This window comes from Haliaeetus leucocephalus, unplaced genomic scaffold (assembly GCF_000737465.1).
Source record: "Haliaeetus leucocephalus isolate CR32 unplaced genomic scaffold, Haliaeetus_leucocephalus-4.0 Scaffold284, whole genome shotgun sequence".
Lineage (NCBI taxonomy): Eukaryota > Metazoa > Chordata > Aves > Accipitriformes > Accipitridae > Haliaeetus > Haliaeetus leucocephalus.
The window spans coordinates 5,980,894-6,002,946 of NW_010972720.1; the positions used below are offsets into that span (position 1 = coordinate 5,980,894).

Here is a 22,053-nt window from a genome sequence, read left to right on the forward strand (position 1 = left end):
ATGAAAATTTGCTCTGTAATTAAGTTTTCATAACACAATTGTGCTAAAATATGTTTTTGTTTCTTTTCTGTCCTGGCTTGCAATGAGTTCAGTGACCCTCTCCAGTCTGAGTAGTTGTTTTGTGAGATTGGAACAGATATTATTTCAGAAAGGCTATTATTTTTTGTGATATAACTGGCTTGTACCATGAGTAAATTAAGTAACTGTCATAGGAAGCCCATAAATATGAATGCTTTTCCAGCTGCTTTTCCATTAAACTCTGTTAGCTGAGCAAAATTAGTAAATAATTATGTTGGTGGGGAATCTGCTATATCCATGTGCTGTGTAACATCTCAGTTTTACAATGCAGTTTAATTTTTTCTATAGACCAAATTAGTTTTAGAGTAATCTAAATTGCAAATTGGCCAATTTGCATTAAAACTATGCCTTCTTGTTCAGATTTGTCAACACCTCTTTTTTAAAGTCTTTAACATTAAGCATGGGTGGGTAAGACCATCTGTTTATGGAGCTTGCCTGCAGCACCATTACTTAACACATAAGACAGGTTACAGCTGTTTAATTGTTATCGTGTTGAATGATTATCTTTCAGTCCAAAATTAATATTTATCTATGTATGTGTGGAAACCATGTTGTTAAACATAAGTGATCTAAATGTGGATTAATGTCATTAAGCATTCATCTTAATCCCTCAGGACGGCTAAAGTTAGCATCGTGGTACTTCCATGCTGCTTTTGAGTGCTGCATGAGGCTACTTTACCTGGTACACAGAACTGAAATTCAAATCCAATCGTGGTCCGCTGTAGAAGTGTACAGCTTGTAACGTGTTTATATTCCAGTGAGAATTGGGATCTAATTGGTTTATCTTCTAAGAATTTCCCCTAAACTTTAGTTGAGAAAAAAATAACAAGGGACAGTGAAGCATTTATTTTAACCTTTTTCTTTGCTTGAAAAGACACTAACATGATATTCAAACCAATCAAACCAAAAATAAATTTTCTTCAGCAAGAAATTTCTTGTTTCAGCTATTTTAGCTGTAAAACCAGGAAAGTCATCTGGTTTAGATATTCAGAATTATAAAAAACAATAAATAACATCTAGAGCACACTCCCATAAGTGTGTTTCTGTTAGTACAGACTCTGTCCTGGTGACTGATTAAAGTGGTTTTCTGACTAGGGACAAACATGAAGGCATTTGTGTGCTGGTTTTCTATGTGACCATGAGCAGTGGAAGCTCAGAGGTACTGCTAGTGTTGAGGAATGCTAAGAAGTAATCTCCTCCACTAAGTTATATGGTCTGCACCTGCTCTCTTCAACACGTGTTTAGCTTAGAGCTCCTTATAATACAGATTTCAAATATGACTACAGGAGAATGTCACTTTATCTCTTTATAAGATCAGAGAGCAAGTCAAGGCAAACATGTTCCTCCTGTTAATCAAAGGAAGTGCTTACAGAAAGCTTGATATGGGTATATATCATTACACTATATATATATTTTTGAAGTATGGGCTTGACAGAGTAAGTCATGGACCAGTTTGAGGGCTTGATTGATCTCCACATTTGCAGGTTAGAGGGAGAGCAGCATGGATAACCAGTATTAGGATGACCACCGTCATTTTAGTACTGATGCTAAGTTGCCAAGCATGGTTTACTTTTCTCTAAAGTTTAAATTACTGAGAATATTTACATTTCTTAGTGTTTTAATGTGTCAGGTATTTATTGTACCTTAATGCATTCATGCCGAGAATTCTTCATAAATTTTAAGATTCTTTTGAGATTTTAAAATTTTGATCAGAAGGAAATTTTTGTCCTTCAAATTAGAATAATTACTTCTGTATTAATATATTCTGTAATTATCAAAATTCCTAAATTTATGTTTTTCCTTAGTTTTGAGTTCATGGAATTATACCTCCATACAAATTTCATCTTAAAAATAAGATCGTATCTTCATGAAGGTATGACCTTTGACATTCAAAGAGTTTATTCTCAGATAAAATCAACCAAAGATTCAAAACCAATTATATCAAATATCAATTAGTTCACCACAACATTGTGAGTAAAATTATACTTTCAAAACACCTGACTACATTGGAGTTAGGATTTCACCACAATTTTTATACCTGTTCCCTCAATACAAAAACTCCATGAAAAAGAGTTTACTACTATATGTTTTTGATCTTTCCTGTGCCTAAAGGGCATGTTATTAATTTGCCAGGCCAAGCCTTGAATATACAAAATATTTGTATGTTTGGTAACTATAAAAATATTCAATTACCAGGTAAATTTAAGATAGTGCATGCATATCTGAAGCTGTGAAAAAAGTAAACTATTGGTCACGTTTCAAAACCAAGTATCTCAAGTACAAATTACCTGTTAGCATACTTTAAATTGCTAATTGGTTGATTTGCATTTAAATCAGGACCACACCCGAAGTTCAAGTTAGGCACATTTTCAGAAAACAGCAGAATCCTCTGAGATGTGAAGAATTTTAAAGCAGGCTGCAAAGCTTACTTGAGCTGAAGTGGCCATAAAGTAAGTGCTTTTGTTCATTGTATAGTTGCATGCTGGTCAGACACATTCTGAAAGTACTTCCAGTCAGGAAGAAAGGTGGAAACAGTAATGCTTCCCGTCCCATTCCATCCCCAATACGTTTTCAAGCCAAATTTATCTTTCATGCAGTTCTTAATGTAAGCGTCAGGTTTTACTGGCATCTGAGACAGGTCTTCACGAGTTTGTCAGAGGTCTTAGCCTGTACATGTGGGACAGTTTTAAATCCTTAATGGCGTACACCCTTTCTTCTAAATCCTCTTCCAGCTGAATAGATGTTAAATAGGGAACAACACTGCTCATGAGCTTAGGAGCAATCCCAAAGTTCCTATGTCTACTATATCCTTAACAGCAACTGAACCTTTTATTCTAAGATACATGTGGCTTTCCAGTAATAATGATGAGAAATCTTACTTTATAGTAAAATTGGGATGGACTCCAGAACAAAAAAATCTAAAGAGTAGTGGGCTGATGCGCCTTTGTACATAAAGACCCATAAATGGTTGCTGCAAAGAACGGTTGCAGTTTTGGCAAGGGATAAATTGCAGTGAATTCAGGTCTCTGCAAACGTATGCAGCAGATATGTCTGCTGCAGGTCTACGTAAACATTGGAGAAGAGTGCAGAAATGATGAAGAAGGTATGATTTCAGGGTGAGGATTATATTTTGGCCTATGTAGGGAGGAAAACAAAGAAAATTGCCTGAAACTATTATTCCATCCATGTGTTCTCCTTTACAAGAAGAGCAAGATTGGAATTTAGGAGTAAAAAAGCATCAAAAGGGAAGAGTGTTTGTAATCCTCCTCTATTGGCAGCACTGCTCTGAACATATGGTATGTCTAAGACAAGGTTCTTATAAACTCAGAGAAAGGATGACGACCGTGAGCTGCTTACAGTGGAAGAACATGTGCTTTCAGTACTGTTCAGTGATGAATAGAGAGAATTACATTTGCAAATGATACTAAAGCCTGCTGCCCCCAAGCACTTTGGAAGACAGGACAAGAATTTAAAATTATGTTAACAAATAGCACAGGCTATGCAGAAAAATAAGGTGCAGTGCAACAAATGCTGGGTTCTGTGCTTAAGTAAGAATAATCAACTGCACATATTCAAGTTAGGAAGCAGCTCGCAAGGCAGAAGAGACTCGGAAAAGGCTGTAATGGATGATGAATTTGACATGAGTGAACTGCTCTGAAGACAGGCTAGAACAGTGGCTTTAAAATTTTATTAATTCTGGACTCCTGTAAGTTTTCTGGTAGAGGTATGGAGCTCCTCAGAAATTGCATATGGATGCATGGCTTTTTTTAGTTAGTCTTTGAGAGTAAAAGCAGTTGCTTAAGGGAATCGGTATACTATTCCCTAAGTCTGCTGTGGGTAGAATAAGAAATACTGGGTTTAAATATCACAAGGGATATTTGGTTTTTTACATTCCAAAGATCTTCTAATTGTCAGGGTAGTTGAACTGTGGCTGGGTGGAAATGAGAGGAACTTAAAGGTGATCTGTTAGCCAGGTCAAGAGAAGTAAAGCAGCACAGACCGAGTCTTGAATAGGTTAGAAGGGTCAGACCAGAGCTGTCAACTCTGAGTTTTGTACCAGTTCCCCCAAAACAAGCACAAAAACCTGTTTACACAAACTGCATTCTTCCTAAAGCTTCAAGGAAACTCTTAGAGTTTCTTTTCTGTTGGCAAGTGTCTGTGAAACCACTGATAAAGTGTGTGCCTCATCCCCTGCTACTGCTCGGCTGTGCAGGGAGTAAGAAATAATGTTCATAACACTTTGCTAGCACAAATGGCAGAAGCGTAGGTGGTTCATCTAAGCTTCCTTGTTGCTCACCATGAAACAAATGCAATGCCACAGAATGGAATCTTTTTTTTTTCCCTTCCTTTTTTCCATTTTACTTTATGTGCATAGGACTTGAGGACTTTCAAATGCCCGAAAAACATGTTAAAAGAACTTCAGTAAAGTTGCAAAATCAAGAACATTCAATTTAGGAAGCCACAAGAGAACACTTTTGTGCATCATTCTATCATATAACAGAAGATACAACTTATATTAATTGTAGCATATACATATCATTGTAATAAAAAAATAAAAGGATATCTTTAACTACTTTTCCCTCTGCACCTGACATATACCTGATTTAAGAACATTGCAAGGCTGTGAAGGGCTGTTGCATGCAAAAACTCCACTGCATTTTTGCCAGAGACTGGTACACAGGGTGATCTCCTAGTAAAAAATTATTTGGAAGAACTAGATTTCACCCTTGCTTCTACCATGTATTTTCTGTTTGTTGCTCACAAAGGCAAGCTTTAAAGTAGTGTCCTCTGACTGTTCTTCATTTTCTGGGGACTTGTCTTGCTTGTCTGTGAACAAGCTGGTTCGTGTATGAAACCCTATATAATTCTAAGTATTCTGGAAAATCACATCTTAGGTGTTTGCAGCCAAGTGGATGGAGACTTCTCACTTTAATCTTTCTATGCCTTAGTTACTCACTGGTAAAATGAGATAAGAATACATGCTGTGTTCATACCAGTAGTGTGAAGATACTATACTAAATCATTTTGACTTATGGAGGAAGATGATAGAAAAGTCTATAAGAAAACAGTTACTTCTCTGTGTAGGTTAGCATGGGGTGCCTGCTACTAGGGCATCAGCCATTTGTTGTTCATGAGAGAATGAGTGCTGAATGAGGACTGTCAGCTCTGTACATTGGTGGAGGAAGGATATAAAAATTGCACAGGTAGCCATAAATCCGGCATTGCCTAAATTTTGGGTGTTTGACTTGGCCACTCTCATGATATTCTTGTAATGTGAGGGGGCTTTTGTTTGTCATATGGATGTAAACAAAGTTTTATACAACTATTAAAAATTAATGAAAACATTAAGCGAAGATATTAAAATTTTCTAAGTCAAACAAATAGATAAATGTATAGAAAGCTTAAGGTAAACAGTATGCTATCAACATACCATAGTTTGCTTACAGTCAGTTTTTCTACCAAGAAATTAAGATGGCATTTTTACTTGGTATCTCCTTATATGACACTCGGTGCAAGGTTATGTAGAAGTGTAAACAGGACTGATGCAAGATGCGTTGTTCACATCTTCCTGTAGAAGATCTGTGTCTGAGAGCATGAAGTTTGTGTCAGTAGTGGAGATACGTATGCGATCGTTAGCCAGTGAATGGGGATTGCTATACTGAGTTGTGGGAGATGAGGAGAGCAAGCAAAGCAGAGCTTCCTCAGAGAGGAGCAGAACAGAATTCTTCATTGTTGATGCATACTGAAATTATTTCTTCATCATCTTTTTTTTTTTGTCTTGCCGCCTTTGTCTGTCTTTTCTCTTTCTAATTTCTCCTTTCTGTTTTAGAGGGAGAGGCTGTAGCACAGTAAGGAAGGGAGAAGACTAATAGTGGAGAGGAGGCAAGGGTTCGGCTCACACTTCCAAGGTGTAGGAAGCAAAAAAACTTAAAAGTCGTTTTTAATTTAGGCAGCCCTTGATCGACATGGCTTTGGTCACATTCTTTTGTATTTTTGCTTCACATCTGGTGGTGCTATGAGGTCAAATTCTGCTCTTACAGCAAGGTAACCCATGACTCTTGTGGAGCTGTTGAGTTGACATTGTGATGGGACTATATATACACTACAAAAACTATGTGGCATGGTGTAGTCTAGTGTACAAGTTACAAAGATTATGATGGGTGAAGACGTGTGGTGGAGGATAATAATGTAAACTAATAGAAATATAAATTTGCTAAACAGTATTTAGAAGCATTTCACTATTATAATCCTTTATGACAGAATAATCAGAACAAAGCAGTGTTATAAGTACCAATTAAGGAACATCAAATCAATGGGCATGTGACTCATGCTGGTTTAAGCAGGAGCTGATTGGGATAAATGGATTTAATATTTACTTTTATTCTGTGGCTATTCTGTCGTACCTGGAGGAAGTAGCATATGAATAATCTAAGGAAGACACTGACTTACATCTCCGATAGGAAACTAATGGGAGACATTAAATTAAAAAAAAAAAAAAGTCAGGGTTCTGAGTGGTTATGAAATATGCTGTGTTAAATGTGAATTTGCCTGATTGTTATCAGTTCTTTGTAAAATACATTTATCTGCCACATATTTATATAAATAGCCACACACATTGATAACATCATTTATATTTTATGTTGTATGAATTTTGAATGCCACTTACATCTTCTTGGATGTCAGCTATCCTAGAAAATGTACAAATTTTATATCGTCATTTTTGTTTTTCTTCATTCCATTTGGAGCTATACGAAGTCCCTCTACTCCTGGAAATAATAGCAGGATTTTAAATTTCACAGTCTTAAACCCTGGAAGAAAACACTTGTTGGTATATCATGTGGTCTATAATTAGACTTTTTAAGAACTTAACATAATCCACGTGTGCCAGATGTTTAAATATCTTGCCAAGGAGCACCTGCTGAGATGCCCCATCCTACTGAAGTGCTTCAAATCCCACCTAGAATTCTCTATACAGAGGGGGAAAGGCTTGTATTTTGTACTTCCACACAAAGCTGAGTTCATTCCTGTTTCAGTTGCAGTGCCGTGATGAGGAAGACAGCATAGCTAGTTCAACTTCACTGCAAAGTTATACTATTTTTGGTCATTCATTTTCTGCTTTTTGATTCTTCTAGGATGCTACATGTTAACCAAAATAGTTTCTAACATTGTCTTTAATGTCAACTGACCATGAGTAAAAGGATGCTGGAGGGTAGAACTTGTTTTTCGAGCATTATAGTTTTATGGTCTGGAACTGACTTCTTGTAAGACTACTGGATACAAGAAATCTTAAAGAGTGTTTTCTTAATCCTTTTTTTTTTTTAAATGCAGATTGGATTTCTGAAAGGAAATAGCATGTGGGGGCCTGAGATTGCAGGGACTGTTTTCAGTTGCTTAGGAGGGGTTTTTTGTGTTCTGTTTTGTTACCTAGCCCTATGTTTGTAGAGGCATTTAATGTTTCACTGGTGGACAGATGCATTCCCCAGACAGATGTAATTGCTTTCATTTTATGAAATAAAGCTTGATTTTTTTCCTCCACGCATACTACACCGTGTTCTAAGAGCAGCTGTGTAGGAGTAAGGGGAATTACATTGGATGAGTAAGAGAAGAATTTGATCCACCCTGAAATGCAGCTGTATCACTTTTCTTTTTGTTTGTGGTTAATGTGAAAAGTGACTTAGTTTGTTGCTGCTGTTCTAAATGTTCTGTAACTGATGTTTTCATCTTCTTACTTTGTCTCCCTTTAACCTTACCATTATAGGGAAAAAAAAAAACCAAACCCAAAAAAAAACCCTACTGTGAAGTGGACACCTGACACTTTCTTTGAGAGAGAGGGACTAGAAAGTTTCCACCTCTTAGTCGTAGCAGTGACTGTGGCTTCTGTGAGACTACATATCTCATCACCTCCGTCCTTGGACTCGGGAAAGGGTTTTTCCCTTCATCCAAATGGGAGGAAAGGCCATGGTTGGAAATGCCTTTCTTAACCATCCAATACACAAAGTTGAGGGATAATAGCAAGTGACAGAGTACTTGCCAGACACAGGCCATCATCCAGTGGGGGTTTAGAAAAGGTCAAATTTTGAAAGTAAGAGAGCCCATGAGGGCTCTGTTGAGAGACCTTGTCCACAGCAAAAACAGGTGATTGAAACCAACATTGTTGACTCAGCTTGGCGTGTCCCCACTGCAGTGGTCTGTAATATCCCATCACCTTATCTGTAGGTGGCTGGGTTTGGTAACCCGTGATGGACCTGTCCTACATGGTTTTGGTACACAACATTAACCCCTTTAACACAACTGCAGCTGATGTCTGTTTCCTGAAAGCAAGGAGGGAACATATAACCCATCTCTGTTGTTTCATGTATTAAAAGTAGAGCCTTCTGCTTTAAATCCATCTTGTGATCTGTCTGTCATTCATCCATCTGCCTCCTCAAATTTTTTGTGAAGTTTTAAGTGTCATAACTTATGAAGAAAAAGTCTTGCTATTCTTGGATATACCATGTTATTTGTTTTTATACATGTAAAGCCTAAGTTTAATTTTCACTCATTTTTCCAAAGTAAATGGATCACCACGCTACTAACCCCACTATGCCCTCTTCCACCCCATATATGTGATCTAATTATTTTACATACTTGGTGTGTGTGCTCAGAAGAGTAACTGTGGATGAATTGAAGCAGAAGAAAACTATTCCTCCTAAAAATCCTGTTAATCCAATTGGAATTAAGATAGCGTGCTGGTTATGCTGTCAGAGTCATACATGACCTGCAAATCAAAGATCTTCCAGTATGGTCAGTGTTTCAAAGCTCATAAGCTAAGTAATTACTCTTACATGGTGTTGAAAATTGAATTTTTTAACTAGCTTTGATTTTGGTTTTGTTATATGTAAAAACCAAAGCATGTATGGAGAAGTCAGAAGAAAAACATAGTCTCAGAAAGGTAGCATCTCTTTCTTCTGCAGGCCTCCTTTCTAAAATAGTTTCATTGAATCATGACAATGTTTGCTGAAAAAAGAATTTCTTGCATTTTTAAAAGCTTGGAAATACATTTTCATTTTGTAATGTAAGACCTCTCATGTCAGGTGCACCTGCTTGATTTGCATGTGAATTCTGAACAATTCTCGTTTTATGTGACACTTCTGAAATGTCTGTCTGTTTTTTTTTCTTTTTAATTCTCAAGCTCACTATTTGGATAAGATAGTGAAAGGTACTGTATATTTGCTCTTTGATGACATGCCTATACCTACATGTACTTTTTTGATATGAATATATAGTTACAAACGCACTAGTGTGGGCAAAAGAATCTTCTCGTACATACATTCCATGGATTATAGATTTAACTCATATGACTTTCAACTCATCTCAAATTAAAAATTAAATCTTGCTAATGTTATAGAATAACATTTTATCAGTAATTATACATTTATATACAAACTGTATACATGTAATAGATTTTGTTTGAACCAAAAACTGAAGATAGTATTCATTTGCTGTTTGGTGCTTTTTCTTTGTTGGTTTTGTTGTTGGATCTCTACCTACAAAACTCTAAATGTTTAGGAAACAAGGCAAAGCAATACTCTTGTCACAGAACAAGTGTCATTAGTTCTAAAGAACAGATAAATTATAGATATGTGTGTTTATATATAGACAGATCAATAGACTACCCCAGGCTTTTAAGCTTTTGTTTATCTGAATGTAGAAAATCTATAGGAAATTATGACTTGGATTTTGTATGAAGCTAGAAAAAGCTTGTATACTCTATGCAACGTTTTCAATTAAAAGGTTCAAGGATGCAAAAGCCTAACATGAAACAGCAAAGATTCTTGTATCTTCAGTTATGGTGAAAAATTGATTTAGAAAAATGTTTAAAATATTCCTACCCCTCTTCCCCTGAGTATCTTTCTCTATTCCTTATTTGTGTTTTTTTCATTAGAATATGGCAATATTCATGGCAATATCCAGGCTTTCACACAATAAGTCTTGAGTGTACCCAGTTGACTCCTAAAACGCTCTGTCAGTATTGCAATTAAATATGTAAGTCTTCCATATATTAAACAGAAGAAAGATTAGGAAAAAAATAGCTCTCAGTATGTCAACAAATACTATTAGCAGCTACAGTCCGAAAGAATAAGAATAGCAAGACTTAGTCTCACCCTGGCATGATGGCACAATATCCGTAACTGTCCATCACTATCCTTCCTCACAAGAGGTTTTCCTGATTCTCTGCCTTCTAAGAGTAATTTGACAAGAGTTAAGGACCATTTATAACTTTTTTTTCTGGGAATGTCTGTAATTTGGAGCTACATGGTTGAAAGGAGTCAGTAAATTCGAAAGTCTTTAGAAGAAAAAAATAGACTACTCCTTCTGAAAGACTGTTCTAAGCTCAACTAAGCTTAACCAAAATGGGTTAGTAGATAAGTTCACGAAGATAGTAGTTCTACAAAGTGAAGAAGTGTTTAGCCATTTACTTAGGTTTTTTGGATAAAAGTTTACAGAAAATTGTTGTGTCCAAAAATATCTGGTTTCTAGCCACCTTCTCATAAGATACTTAGTGCCATATCTGTACTTGCTTCTGTCAGTGTCTTATCATAGTCATAGATAAGGAACGCCAAAATCTACATATTTATAGTGTTGTCATCCTCATACAGCTCATGTTGGCTGCATGCCAGATTTCATCACTAGGAAGTGACAGATACTGTTTTTTTTAATGCAATGTTAGACTGAAAACAATTATCGATTTTGGATATATTAAATTATTTTAATTGTTTCCCAAATTTTCCCTCCTTGGCCATAAAAGCAGACAAGATAGGATATAAAGGTAACAGCACAAAAGCCTTAGGGAGATTGTCACAAAAAATCACTCTCTGCTATCTGTCTTGAAGCACGTCACTACCGTGTTTTTGTTCAGTCTATCAATGTTTTATTGTGGTCCTTATGGTATTTCATTTTGTCCGTCCTAAGTAATCAAATACGCACAGCTATTACATTTAGTTGGAAATCCTGTTGGTCCTGTCCCATCCGTATGCAGCCTGAATCCTAATGTTTGTTAGAATAGATGCTAAGCTGCTTCACTATTTCCTGGGCTTTGCTTATTCTGTGAAAAGGAATGTATTTTTGGCATAAAGTATAGTCATTAAAACTGGCCTATACTTTGTGCAATTATTTAACGCACTGTAATTTCACATGAATATACGGCAACTCTGAGACCGGATAAAGTTAACGTTCTCTTTTATTATGTGCCTAAAATCATACCCATTTTCCTACTTAAGAATTTGGAGGGATTTGTTCATAGTAACAGGGAGCTTAAACATTTGTGCCAGTAAGTAACCAATACTGCATAGAGCAAATAATGATCTATTCTATGAGCACAGAAAAATGTATCATTTTACACAGCTGTGTTTGCACTATGCACTCATCTCTTGTTACTTTGCCAAAAAAAAAAAAAAAATTAAAAAACAAACTTAATTTTGTCTGGCCTGCAGGTATTTAGAGGATTGGTGCATTTATTTCCTGCCTGTACAGGTAAGTGGTGTCTCAAGTGTCAGGCCAATCAAAGATGCCACTTTGTTAAGAATTACGTTCCCCAGGTAATGTTGCTGTTCCACTCCATGTGCAATTACAGTATTTGTGCTGTTCTTAAGGCCTGTTCCCAGTAAGTGTCCCTTGTTTGTATTTTTTTTTTCTTTTTATATAATTGCAATATTTAAATCACTTGTGATTTTTCTTCTTTGTCTGTTTCAACAGAGGGCTGCCCTGGCTTGTGCAACAGCAATGGGAGGTGCACGCTGGACCAAAATGGCTGGCACTGCGTCTGCCAGCCAGGATGGAGGGGAGCAGGCTGTGACGTAGCCATGGAAACTCTCTGCACTGACAGTAAGGACAACGAAGGAGGTAAGATATACCAACTGGATCTTTAAAACTGGGGAGAACTTGTTGAGGAACGGAGATTTTACAGTCAGGTGGTTAAATACTGCCATGAGAACCATACACGTATTTTACTAGCTCTTATGCCTGTAAGAATACAGGTATTCAGTGCTTTTATATGGTGTACCAGCAAAGCCTTACAAGCTGCTTATGACAGGAGAGCTATGTACTTGGAAAATGATGGGTGTCACCTTAGTTTCCCTGCAGTGTTCTTTTATACTGGAATAAAACATAGTCTCAACTCAGTGAACTGTAGTGGAGGGGAAAAAAATGAAAGGAGTTCAAATTTTCAGTGATCTCACAAGGAAATTATCCCAAGAGAAAAGGCCAAACAGGGAGTTTACATTTTGACCTATGATACTATTGCTGGAAACAATTGGTTGCCCAGCCTACAGAGATCTTATCCCTCCATAGCCTGTGAACGCTCAGGTAACTGACAGGATGCTCCCAGAAGTCTTTTTTTTTTTTTTTTTTGCTTGCTTTTCTGCAGTCTGTCATTCAGGTGACAGGTAGCAATCTGCAGCGAAATGCAGGCAGGACTGTTGACTTAAGGAATTAATCTGCGATCATCGTTGTAGGGTAGGGAAGGTAGAGAGCCTGTGACTTTGGCATGACTCCAGAATCACACAAAAAACCACACAAAAACAAGAGTAAATGTGAATGGAGTCAAATATTAGATCAGCATAATGGTTTTATTGTCTGTCTTTCTTCCACTTCTCTCATCAACTCTTTCTATTTAACACCTTCAGATTCAGAGCAGAGATAAGAAACTCCATTAGGGCCTCTGAATGATGATAAAGTCATCTGTAACTTTGTTTTTCAGCTTTAGACTGCGTATGCCTTTGCCATTGCTGGTTGGGTGTTTGCTCTCATGTCCGGACTGCAGTTGGGATGTTAGACATCACAAACTATAACAGCAGCATTTACTTCCCGAGGAAAATAAATAACACTGTTAAAACAGCGCTGCTGTTTATTGCTTTACACGTCATTTGATTTGTCATCCTTTGTTATGTATTTTATATTTTGAGTTAGTTTTGCACATTTAGGGGCCTAAAGAACCTGACACAATCTGGTATATGCAGTCTGGGCTAGTGTGAAGCTGAATTTCTGCATGTAGGAAGGGAGCAAGAGGAATGATTAGCAATGGCATTTCCATGCAGAGATGTGCTGTTTGGGGATCTAAGTTCAGGTGGCCTGGGGGATTATGAACATAAGGAAGAAAGAGAAACCTGCAAGCATGAGAAGAGACAAAGTAAGGAGGAGGAGAAAGTAGGTTAGAGCATAAACAACTTGGAGGAAAAAAATATAACGTGTAGGGAAAAAAAGTTGAAAGCCCAGTGATAGACTAAAACAGATTCAGTAAACTTTAAACATAATAGAAGGATGTGATGTCAGAGGGAGAGTCAAAATCAGTTAATGGAGCAGTGGGAGGAAGAGGAGCAAGGTGAACAGGAATGCACGTAAACGGAAGAAGGGAAAAGAAGATGCCCCTTCGGACTGAAAACAGTAATAGCTGTTTGTGAGTGTCCTGGTTTCGGCTGGAACAAAGTTAATTTTCTTCCTAGTAGCTGGTATAGTCCTGTGTGTTGTATTTAGGATGAGAATAATGCTGCTAATACACTGATGTTTTAATTGTTGCTAAGCAGTGCTTAGACTAAGTCAAGGACTTTTCAAGTTTTCATACTGCCCTGCCAGCAGGGGCTGGGAGTGCACAAGAACCTGGGAGGGCACACAGCCAGGACAGCTGACCCAAACGAGCCAAAGGGGTATTCCATACCATATGACATGCTGCCCAGTATATAAACTGGGGGGAGTTTACCAGGGGACACTGCGGCTCGGGGACTGGCTGGGCATCGGTCAGCAGGTTGTGAGCAATTGTATTGTGCAGCACTTGTTTTATGTAGTCTATTCTTTTTTCCCTTTGTTTTCTGTCCTATTAAACTGTCTTTATCTCAACCCACGAGTTTTACTTCCACCCCCCCCGATTCTGTCCCCCATCCTACTGCGGGGGGGAGGGGGTGAGTGCCTGTGTGGTGCTTAATAGTCGGCTGAGGTTAAACCATGACATTGAGGAAAAGGGGAAAAGGAATGAGGAATTGGAGCAGAAGGATCTAACAGGATGACTTAAAGTTCAAGAAGAAAGGACAATATCGCAAAAAAACCCACAACCTCTAATGCTGGCATTTTGTTGATTTTTTTCTCCCAATTTTTTTTATTATTTCCTTTACAGACATTATGCAGCTATGTATGAGGAAGGGATTGGCCAAACAGTTGTTTTGCCATGATTGACCTATATAATGCTATTTATTACTGGCATTTTGCTTTCAGTGGACCTTATTTTAATTTATATGCTTCAGTACAGAGTATATTCACTTCAGTCTTTGACTAGTGGCTGAGGAAAAGGGCTAAAATACAGCAATTAAATTAAATTAAAAACTGGAAGCGTACCAAACAAAACTGGGAGAAGAAAGTGTTCTTTGCCAGAAACTCACCTGGAAAGAGAAGCAGCGTTTCTTCTGTTTCCAAGAGTACCTGCAACCAGCCCACTAATCTCTTGAGCAAGCCATTCAAATTCCAGACAGCTACAAGGAATGGCACAAGGATGCCTCTGCTGTATTTATTTATCTGTTGTGGGTGATTAGGTTATCTGAGCACTTACGCTGAATTTATACCATGACTGCAGGTATTGTGATTTACATTGCACTAGGTTCAGTGGTTATATAGTTAAAGCTGTCATGGCTGTGAGCTAATTGATATGCTGTGGTTAATGTTTATGTTTCATCCTACACTGGATAAAATATATATTAATATGAGTATAATTCATTAATAACAGTGTCTGCTGTTCCTTTGATTCTTAGCTCTTTCTGGGAGTGATTGTTCAAACTCTGTGAACGTGAGCATCCCAAGGACCTCAATGGGAATATTCTCCATAGGAAATGCTAATGACATCAAGGCATACTTGGTCATTTTCCCTTCTAGATACTATTGACATATGATAGGATGATTATTACTCATCTTCCTTTTAATACAGATTTCTGAGAGTCTTGCAGACCATTTCCTTTCTTTTTAAGGATCAGTCTGGTTTTCCATATGTTTGATTTGGATAATAAAATACAGAATTTTCTTTACATTTTAGCAACCCACAAGGAATGTGTGTGCAACAAGCAGACCTTAGGCTGAATTAAACTCCTAATGACTTTGTGGGGAGAGGGGAAGTCAGAGTCGTCCGTGGGTGGAATAAGCCTAACTTCTTTACTTGGGAAAAAATGTGTCACTATTATACTTTACAAAGTGGGCCATGTTTTGTCATCACTGTAGAAAGAATAAGCCATTTATTCTTTAGTTTAGGTAGGTCTTTACTGAACAGATTCCTTTGTTAAGTTTGCTTTTTATTAGCTTCTATCCAATTATTAAGAGTAGTTACAGGTTTCCACCAGCAGGATTTAAGGGATTATTAATATTCTTTTATTACTAAAATGAAAATAAATACTGTAATAAAACAAAGCATACTTAGCACTACTGTATTTTTTTAATTCTTTGCTTAGGCTAGTATAGACTGCTTCTGATAAGCATTGTCACAAGATAGTACAAATGCAGCCTAAAGATTACCTAAACCAGGGCCTCTTCTCTGATAGTGGCTAATAGCAAATGCTTAGCAAAAGAATATAATAGGACAAATGTGAACTTATATTTTCTTTGGTGTACTAGCAGGCTGCTAATTAAAGCAGGAAATTACTACTACAGAATGTTTTGAACATCAGAAAGGTTACTAAGTACAAAGATAATCCAAGCTCAGGAAAGTTCAGGAAGTTTGTACATGAATTAGGACTGATACAATGGCGTGTTTCTGTTCTCTGGTTCATGCTCCAACACTTCCCATTATTCTTCAGCTTTTTGTTCGCATCTATGCTTGCAGGGGAGTGCTGGATTGATATATCCATAGCACTTATCCACGGTGACTCCAGGATTTCTTTCTGGAGTGACAGCTCACTTTATATTTTAGGCTTTTTCACTCCAGCAGGAGCGTTGAATTTGAGTACACTATAGGTATGCTTATAGAGATACTGTGGTAGTAACATTGAACAAGGTCCTTGTGCACTGCTCAGGAATAAATCAAGGGCTATTTCTGCTTTTGCTGCTTTTCTGACCAGCTGTTACTACGGGCAGTCATTTTTGGTGTCTATAATTGATTCCATTCATTACAGCCTGTTGTAAAATTGAGCTATGTGAGGATAACTGAGGTTTGTTTATACAGTTTTCTGGCCTTTCCAGTCTTTTGCCTTAGTGTGCCACAGTCACCGAAACTGTCCTGGTGGGATGGCCAGCATCAGAGTTCCAAAACTGTATTCTTCCTATCTAGACAGTGAATTTCACTTCATGGAGATTTTTTGTTGCCTAAATATATAATGAACTTACTTACCAAGCATGTGATTTATGTAGGTCCTTGGCCACGATCTCCCCTTGACATGGGCAGTACTTGTGCCCTGGACTTTTTTTGTTCCCCGGTTTTTCTTCCTTCCAGCAGTTATATATGTACCCTTTAAATTCCATTCAAAAGCAAACACGCCCACTGATACATCTTATTTTTTAGACATCCATAAGTGTGGGAATCCTCTGTCTTGACTGGTGTCATTTAATGTTTTGGGGGTTTTATTAGTCTCTCCAAGTAAGCAATCTTATCACCAGACTATGCTCCATTGCAGTTCTGTGAATTTGCAACAAAGGGAAAAGTAACATTAGTCAATATTTTTACAGCTAGTCTTCAGCTTTTGGGGAAGAAAACAATAATGTAGTCATTATGTCTTCTGTATATAGAAGAACCACTCGCATCTAGAACAAAAAAATACAAAATAGCCTTCTGAGACTGATAATGATTGTCCAGCTGGCTGTAGGAGTTTCTATTTTCTTTATAATTTCACTATCATATTCAAGTGATATAACTGATAAGCCAGTGTTGATCTAAGTCTCATATTTTTCAGGCTAAACAAAATTCATCAATAATTTTGCAGAGCCATTTCAGAAAGGAAATTTTGCTCTGCAATAGAGTATTCAACTTAGTGGTACTAGATAGCTCTAGCCACATAAGTACAGAGAAAGAATGAAAAATGTTTTCTCCAGTTATAAGGAGCCAGATTCATAACCATCCGTCACTCGCCTAGGCAAGTTGCTGATAAACTCCACAGAAAAATAACAAACAGCATATCCCTGTATCTTGGCTGGTGAAAATGAGATTCTTTCTCTGATTGATGTTAGCGGAGAGGCTTGTAAAAATGCATTTCCAGCTGATTAGTTCAGAAGGTGTCAATCTCATGCAGTTTTATGACCTGCAGACTATACTCCAGATGTACATTTGCTTTTTATAAACTAACAAAGATGAATGATGAAATTTGAGCATTTCTTTGGCAACTGCACCAGATACTGCCTGGGAGATATAAAAACCTAAAACTATGCTTTTAACCATCAGTACTCCCAGCTTTGACACTGATCCAGGCTTCTGGAGTTAAAACCAGCAAGGGAGGTCAGTACTTTGGATAGGAAAGGGTTTCATGTTGTACAAGAATGAGACTAGAAAATTACAAGAGTCACAGCCTATTTGAGGTTGGAAAGGCCTCTGGAAATCATCTAGTCCCACCTCCCGCTCAAAGCAGGGTCAACTAGAGCAGGTTGCTCAGGGCCATGTCCAGTTGGGTTTTCAGTATCTCCAAGGGTGGAGACTCTACAACTTCCCTGGGCAACCTGTCCGACCACTTTCACAGTAAAAAAAGTTCTTCTGATGTTTAGACAGAATTTCCTGTGTTTCAGTCTGTGCCTATTGTCTCTTGTCCTTTTGCTGGGCGCCACTGAGAGGTGGTCTTTTTTACACCCTCCCATTAGGTATCTGTACACTTTGATCAGATTCCTGCCCTGAGCCATCTCTTCTCCAGGCTAAACAGTGTCAGCTCTCTCAGCCTTTCCTCATAGGAGAGAAGTGTCAAGGCCTTAACCATCTTCATGGCCTTTCACTGAGCTTTCTCTAGTATGTCCATGTCTCTCTTGTACTGGAAAGCCCAGCCTGCACACAGTGCTCCAGGTGTGGCCTCTCCAGCACTGAGTAGAGGGCAAGGATCGCCTCCCTCGACCTGCTGGCAATGCTCCTCCTAATGCAGCCCAGGATGTCACTGGCACCTTCTTTACTGCAGGGGCATGTTGCTGGCTTGTGTTGAATTTGGTGTCCACCAGGACTCCCACGGTTTTCTCCACAAAGCTGCCTTGCAGCCAGTTGTCCCACCAACACATACTGGTGCGTGGGATCGTTCCTCCCCAGCTGCAGAGCTTCACACTTCTCTTTGTTGAACTGCATGAGGTTCCTGTCAGCCCATTTCTCCAGCCTGTCGAGGTCTGTCTGGATGGCAGCAGGACCCTCTGGTGTATCCTCATCCCAGGAAAAATCAATGTTCTTTCTTTTCTCTTAAAAAAGTTTAAACTTTGATATACTTAATGATGACTTTTTCATCCTTTTTATTTTCCCTGAACTGACTTCAATGTCAGCTGAGTTAAATAAGAATTTTAGATGTGCAAAAGAATAGAAATCCCAGTCCTTTACTATTTTGCCAGTCCTCTAACTGATCCACATAACACAGCAATCCTTAGAGGAATACCTTTAGAAGATCTCTGTTTACTTACACTCTTTCAACATATGATTGAACAAAAATGGATGATATTTTTCCCTTCAGAAAGAAGTTTTACTCTAAAGCTAGATTCTTTTGTGAGAGAAACAGTCATGGGCTTCCTCCAAGTGCTGCATTGGTATATTTTTCAGTGCAGTGCAACAAGCAAGCTCCCTCTCTAATCTAAATGGAATAATAAAATGTTTCAGCTATTTCAGTCTTGCTGTTCTTTTGGGGAAACAATTATCAGCTATGTGATACTATATTACATTCATCTAGAAATTTTCTGTAGCTGACATTTCCAGGCTCATTTTCCTTACGACTTTACTTACAGCAAATTAGTAGTTATCAATTTGATCTTGATTTTAATTTTTCACCAAATTAGATTTCCGGGGATGTGACAGATCTAATGCTCATTATATGTGAATATTTCAGCACATAAGCATAAAAGCACCCATGTGTTTAAATCTTGTTTATACTGGCCAGCATTCCTCATCAGTTTATTCAGAATAAAATCTAAATGTTAAATACAGATTTTGTTCTCTCATACATTTTCATGCAAAATAGTTGTGGAAATTGCCTTTGCCACTAGCAACAAAGTCTTTCTGCCAGGGTATAAAGGAATCCACCTTGATAAATGTTGTGAAATATTTAAAGCTACTTGCAGCATAGATATGCTAAAAAACTTCAGGAAAACAGCTGAGTGGGAGTTACTTGTTTCTTTTCTTTAGCAAGCCAAATAACCGCAGATAAAAGCTACTTAGACCCACCTAAAATGTTTAATATTTATAAGTTAACAGTGTATGCAGAGCCTGAGTGCCTTCATTTTCTGTTTCGTTCAGCGTGTTTTTAGAAAAGTATCAAATAAATAGGTTTAATTTATACGCGATACTGAGTGTATTCCGTTTGCATGGATTTCCATGGGAGTTTAAGAACTCAGTGGAAACAAACTCTCTTTCCTTAATTGAAAGTGAATTCATTAAAATCTTAATTATTGGTATTCTTTCATACTACATAATTTTTTTAATCTGTCTGCTGGCTTGCTCATTCACATGCAAAGGGGCAGGAGGAAAAGTTTGTTCATTTGTGTGAATTTCTGCCAACAGATGGGCTAGTTGACTGTATGGATCCTGACTGCTGTTTGCAGAGTTCTTGCCAAAACCAGCCTTATTGTCGTGGACTACCTGATCCCCAAGATATTATCAGCCAAAGTCAACAGTCACCATCTCAGCAAGCTGCCAAAGCATTTTATGACCGGATCAGTTTTCTCATTGGAGCAGACAGCACTCATGTCATACCTGGGGAAAGTCCTTTTAATAAGAGGTGAGCATGACTTATTACTTACTCATGAATACAAAAGAAATTGAAGAGTGCGTGAGATTCACATTTAGGAGAGGATCCACTGTGACTGCAAATTTCATGGCATGGACTTTCAACAGAAACCTTTTCTCTTAATATATCAAATCACATATTTTGTCTCATTTCCTGCAATATTCAAATTGCCAGTGCCAGTAGGTTGCAGAAGGTACTTGCCATGCTTAGTAGCTGTATTCTAACAGGGCACTTCATTAATGATTAAATAAATCTGTATTTAACCAGTTGATTTGGGCTAGCACAGTTGGAAATACATCAAAGCAATGAAAACACTTCAGAAGGAAAAGCAAAGCTGCACTTTTTAAACTGAGCTCACTAAATAATATAAATTATGAATTAATGTAATAGAACTGTTAAGTGCACGACAGTATAATTGCATAAACTATTTGACTGGTGCTCCATGAAGCAGTAATGACCTGAAAATAAACCAGTAACAGGAAGCAGGTGTCTGGGATCTCACTGAGTGAAGGAAGATGATTTACCCTGGAACTACTGCGTTTGCAGTAATTTAACAGCATTAATGTGTTTGGGCACAGCAGTTGATTAAAACTTGTTGCACAAGTGTTCCTTATTGCTCTTTTAAATTTTGTACTTCATAGTCCCTGCAGTTTTACAGATTGCTTTGATACTAATTGAAAAGTACATTGTTCTTCAAGAGTCTGCCAGAGGTGTGACTTACAGTGGGAACATCGAGAGTTTATAAGTTCTTAAAATTCTTCAGTGAATTTCTGGTCTTAGTAACTCAGTACAGACAAAATGAACGAAAGTAAGATCAACAATATTGAAACAAAATTATTATCTGTAGATTTCAAGGCATTTGTTTATACAGGGTAAATTACGTGAACTTGTAAAAGGGTTAGAGTCTCAGGAATATCTTTTTAATGGTAGTTGATACCATGTAGAGATGCATGTGTGTGTGTTCGCTCTACTAGCTTTTATTCATTCAAAAGAGAATGAGAAAAGCAAATTTGTAATTTGATCCTGCATCTTTTTCACAGTCTTGCATCTGTCATAAGGGGCCAAGTATTAACTGCTGATGGAACACCACTCATTGGAGTCAACGTCTCCTTTCTACACTATCCAGACTATGGATATACAATCACTCGCCAAGATGGAATGTAAGTTTCCTTTGAAGCACTTCTAAGTCATAAAAACAGCAAAGGCGTTACTGAAGAGCTGCTTGTAAAAATAAGATAATAATAAAATAATGGAAACAAAAGACATGAAAAAAGTGATTGACCAAAGTTGATTATATACTTTAGAAGTAGAAGGGCTTGCTTCATATAAACGCAGCATTCTAAAATCTCCATCCTCTTGGTGCAGTATTATGTAATATAATTTGATTTCAACATTGTTCCGAGTAGAGCCGTTCTGCCTTCAGAGCAATACAATGGAATGAAGAATCAGTCCGTAAAATGGAGGCTGTGGATGGCTTTGGGAATTTGCTGACTTATTTGCTAGCCCTGTTGGGGTTTTTTTTCTAGGTTTGACTTGGTAGCAAATGGTGGTGCCTCTCTGACGTTGGTGTTTGAGCGATCACCATTCCTGACACAGTATCACACAGTATGGATTCCCTGGAATGTCTTTTATGTCATGGATACCCTGGTCATGAAGAAGGAAGAGAATGACATTCCTAGTTGTGATCTGAGCGGATTTGTAAGGCCAAACCCCGTTATTGTGTCATCACCTTTATCCACCTTTTTTAGAATTTCTCCGGAAGACAGTCCTATCATCCCAGAGACACAGGTAAAGTGTGCTTCAAATAAATAGCATTTTGTCACAGGCATTAAGCAACCATAATGAAGAGAGTGCAAACTGCTGTTTAAAAATAAATAATTCTGACTAACTGCTAAGAATTTGCAACATGATTATTTTCAGACCAATTTATTTATTCTATGGGATGATTTTTAAAATTTCATCTGAAAAAAAAGGTGTGAAAACTTGGTGTACACTAGTGTGTGGGTTTGTATTTGTTTGCATAATTTAATTTATAGATTGTCTTCAGCAATCAGGCACTGGCCCGTCAAAATGGACATGC

General features: G+C 37.6%; 1 protein-coding gene across 1 annotated transcript in view; it reads left to right on the top strand.

Moving 5' to 3' along the window:
* The window catches only part of TENM3 (teneurin transmembrane protein 3), a 326,450-nt gene that overhangs the window by 251,090 nt on the left and 53,307 nt on the right, over window positions 1-22,053 (top strand). The window contains 5 exon segments of the mRNA XM_010569981.1: window positions 9,251-9,277; window positions 11,815-11,961; window positions 19,748-19,964; window positions 21,014-21,133; window positions 21,500-21,761. Of these exon segments, the coding sequence (XP_010568283.1) occupies window positions 9,251-9,277; window positions 11,815-11,961; window positions 19,748-19,964; window positions 21,014-21,133; window positions 21,500-21,761 (773 nt within the window).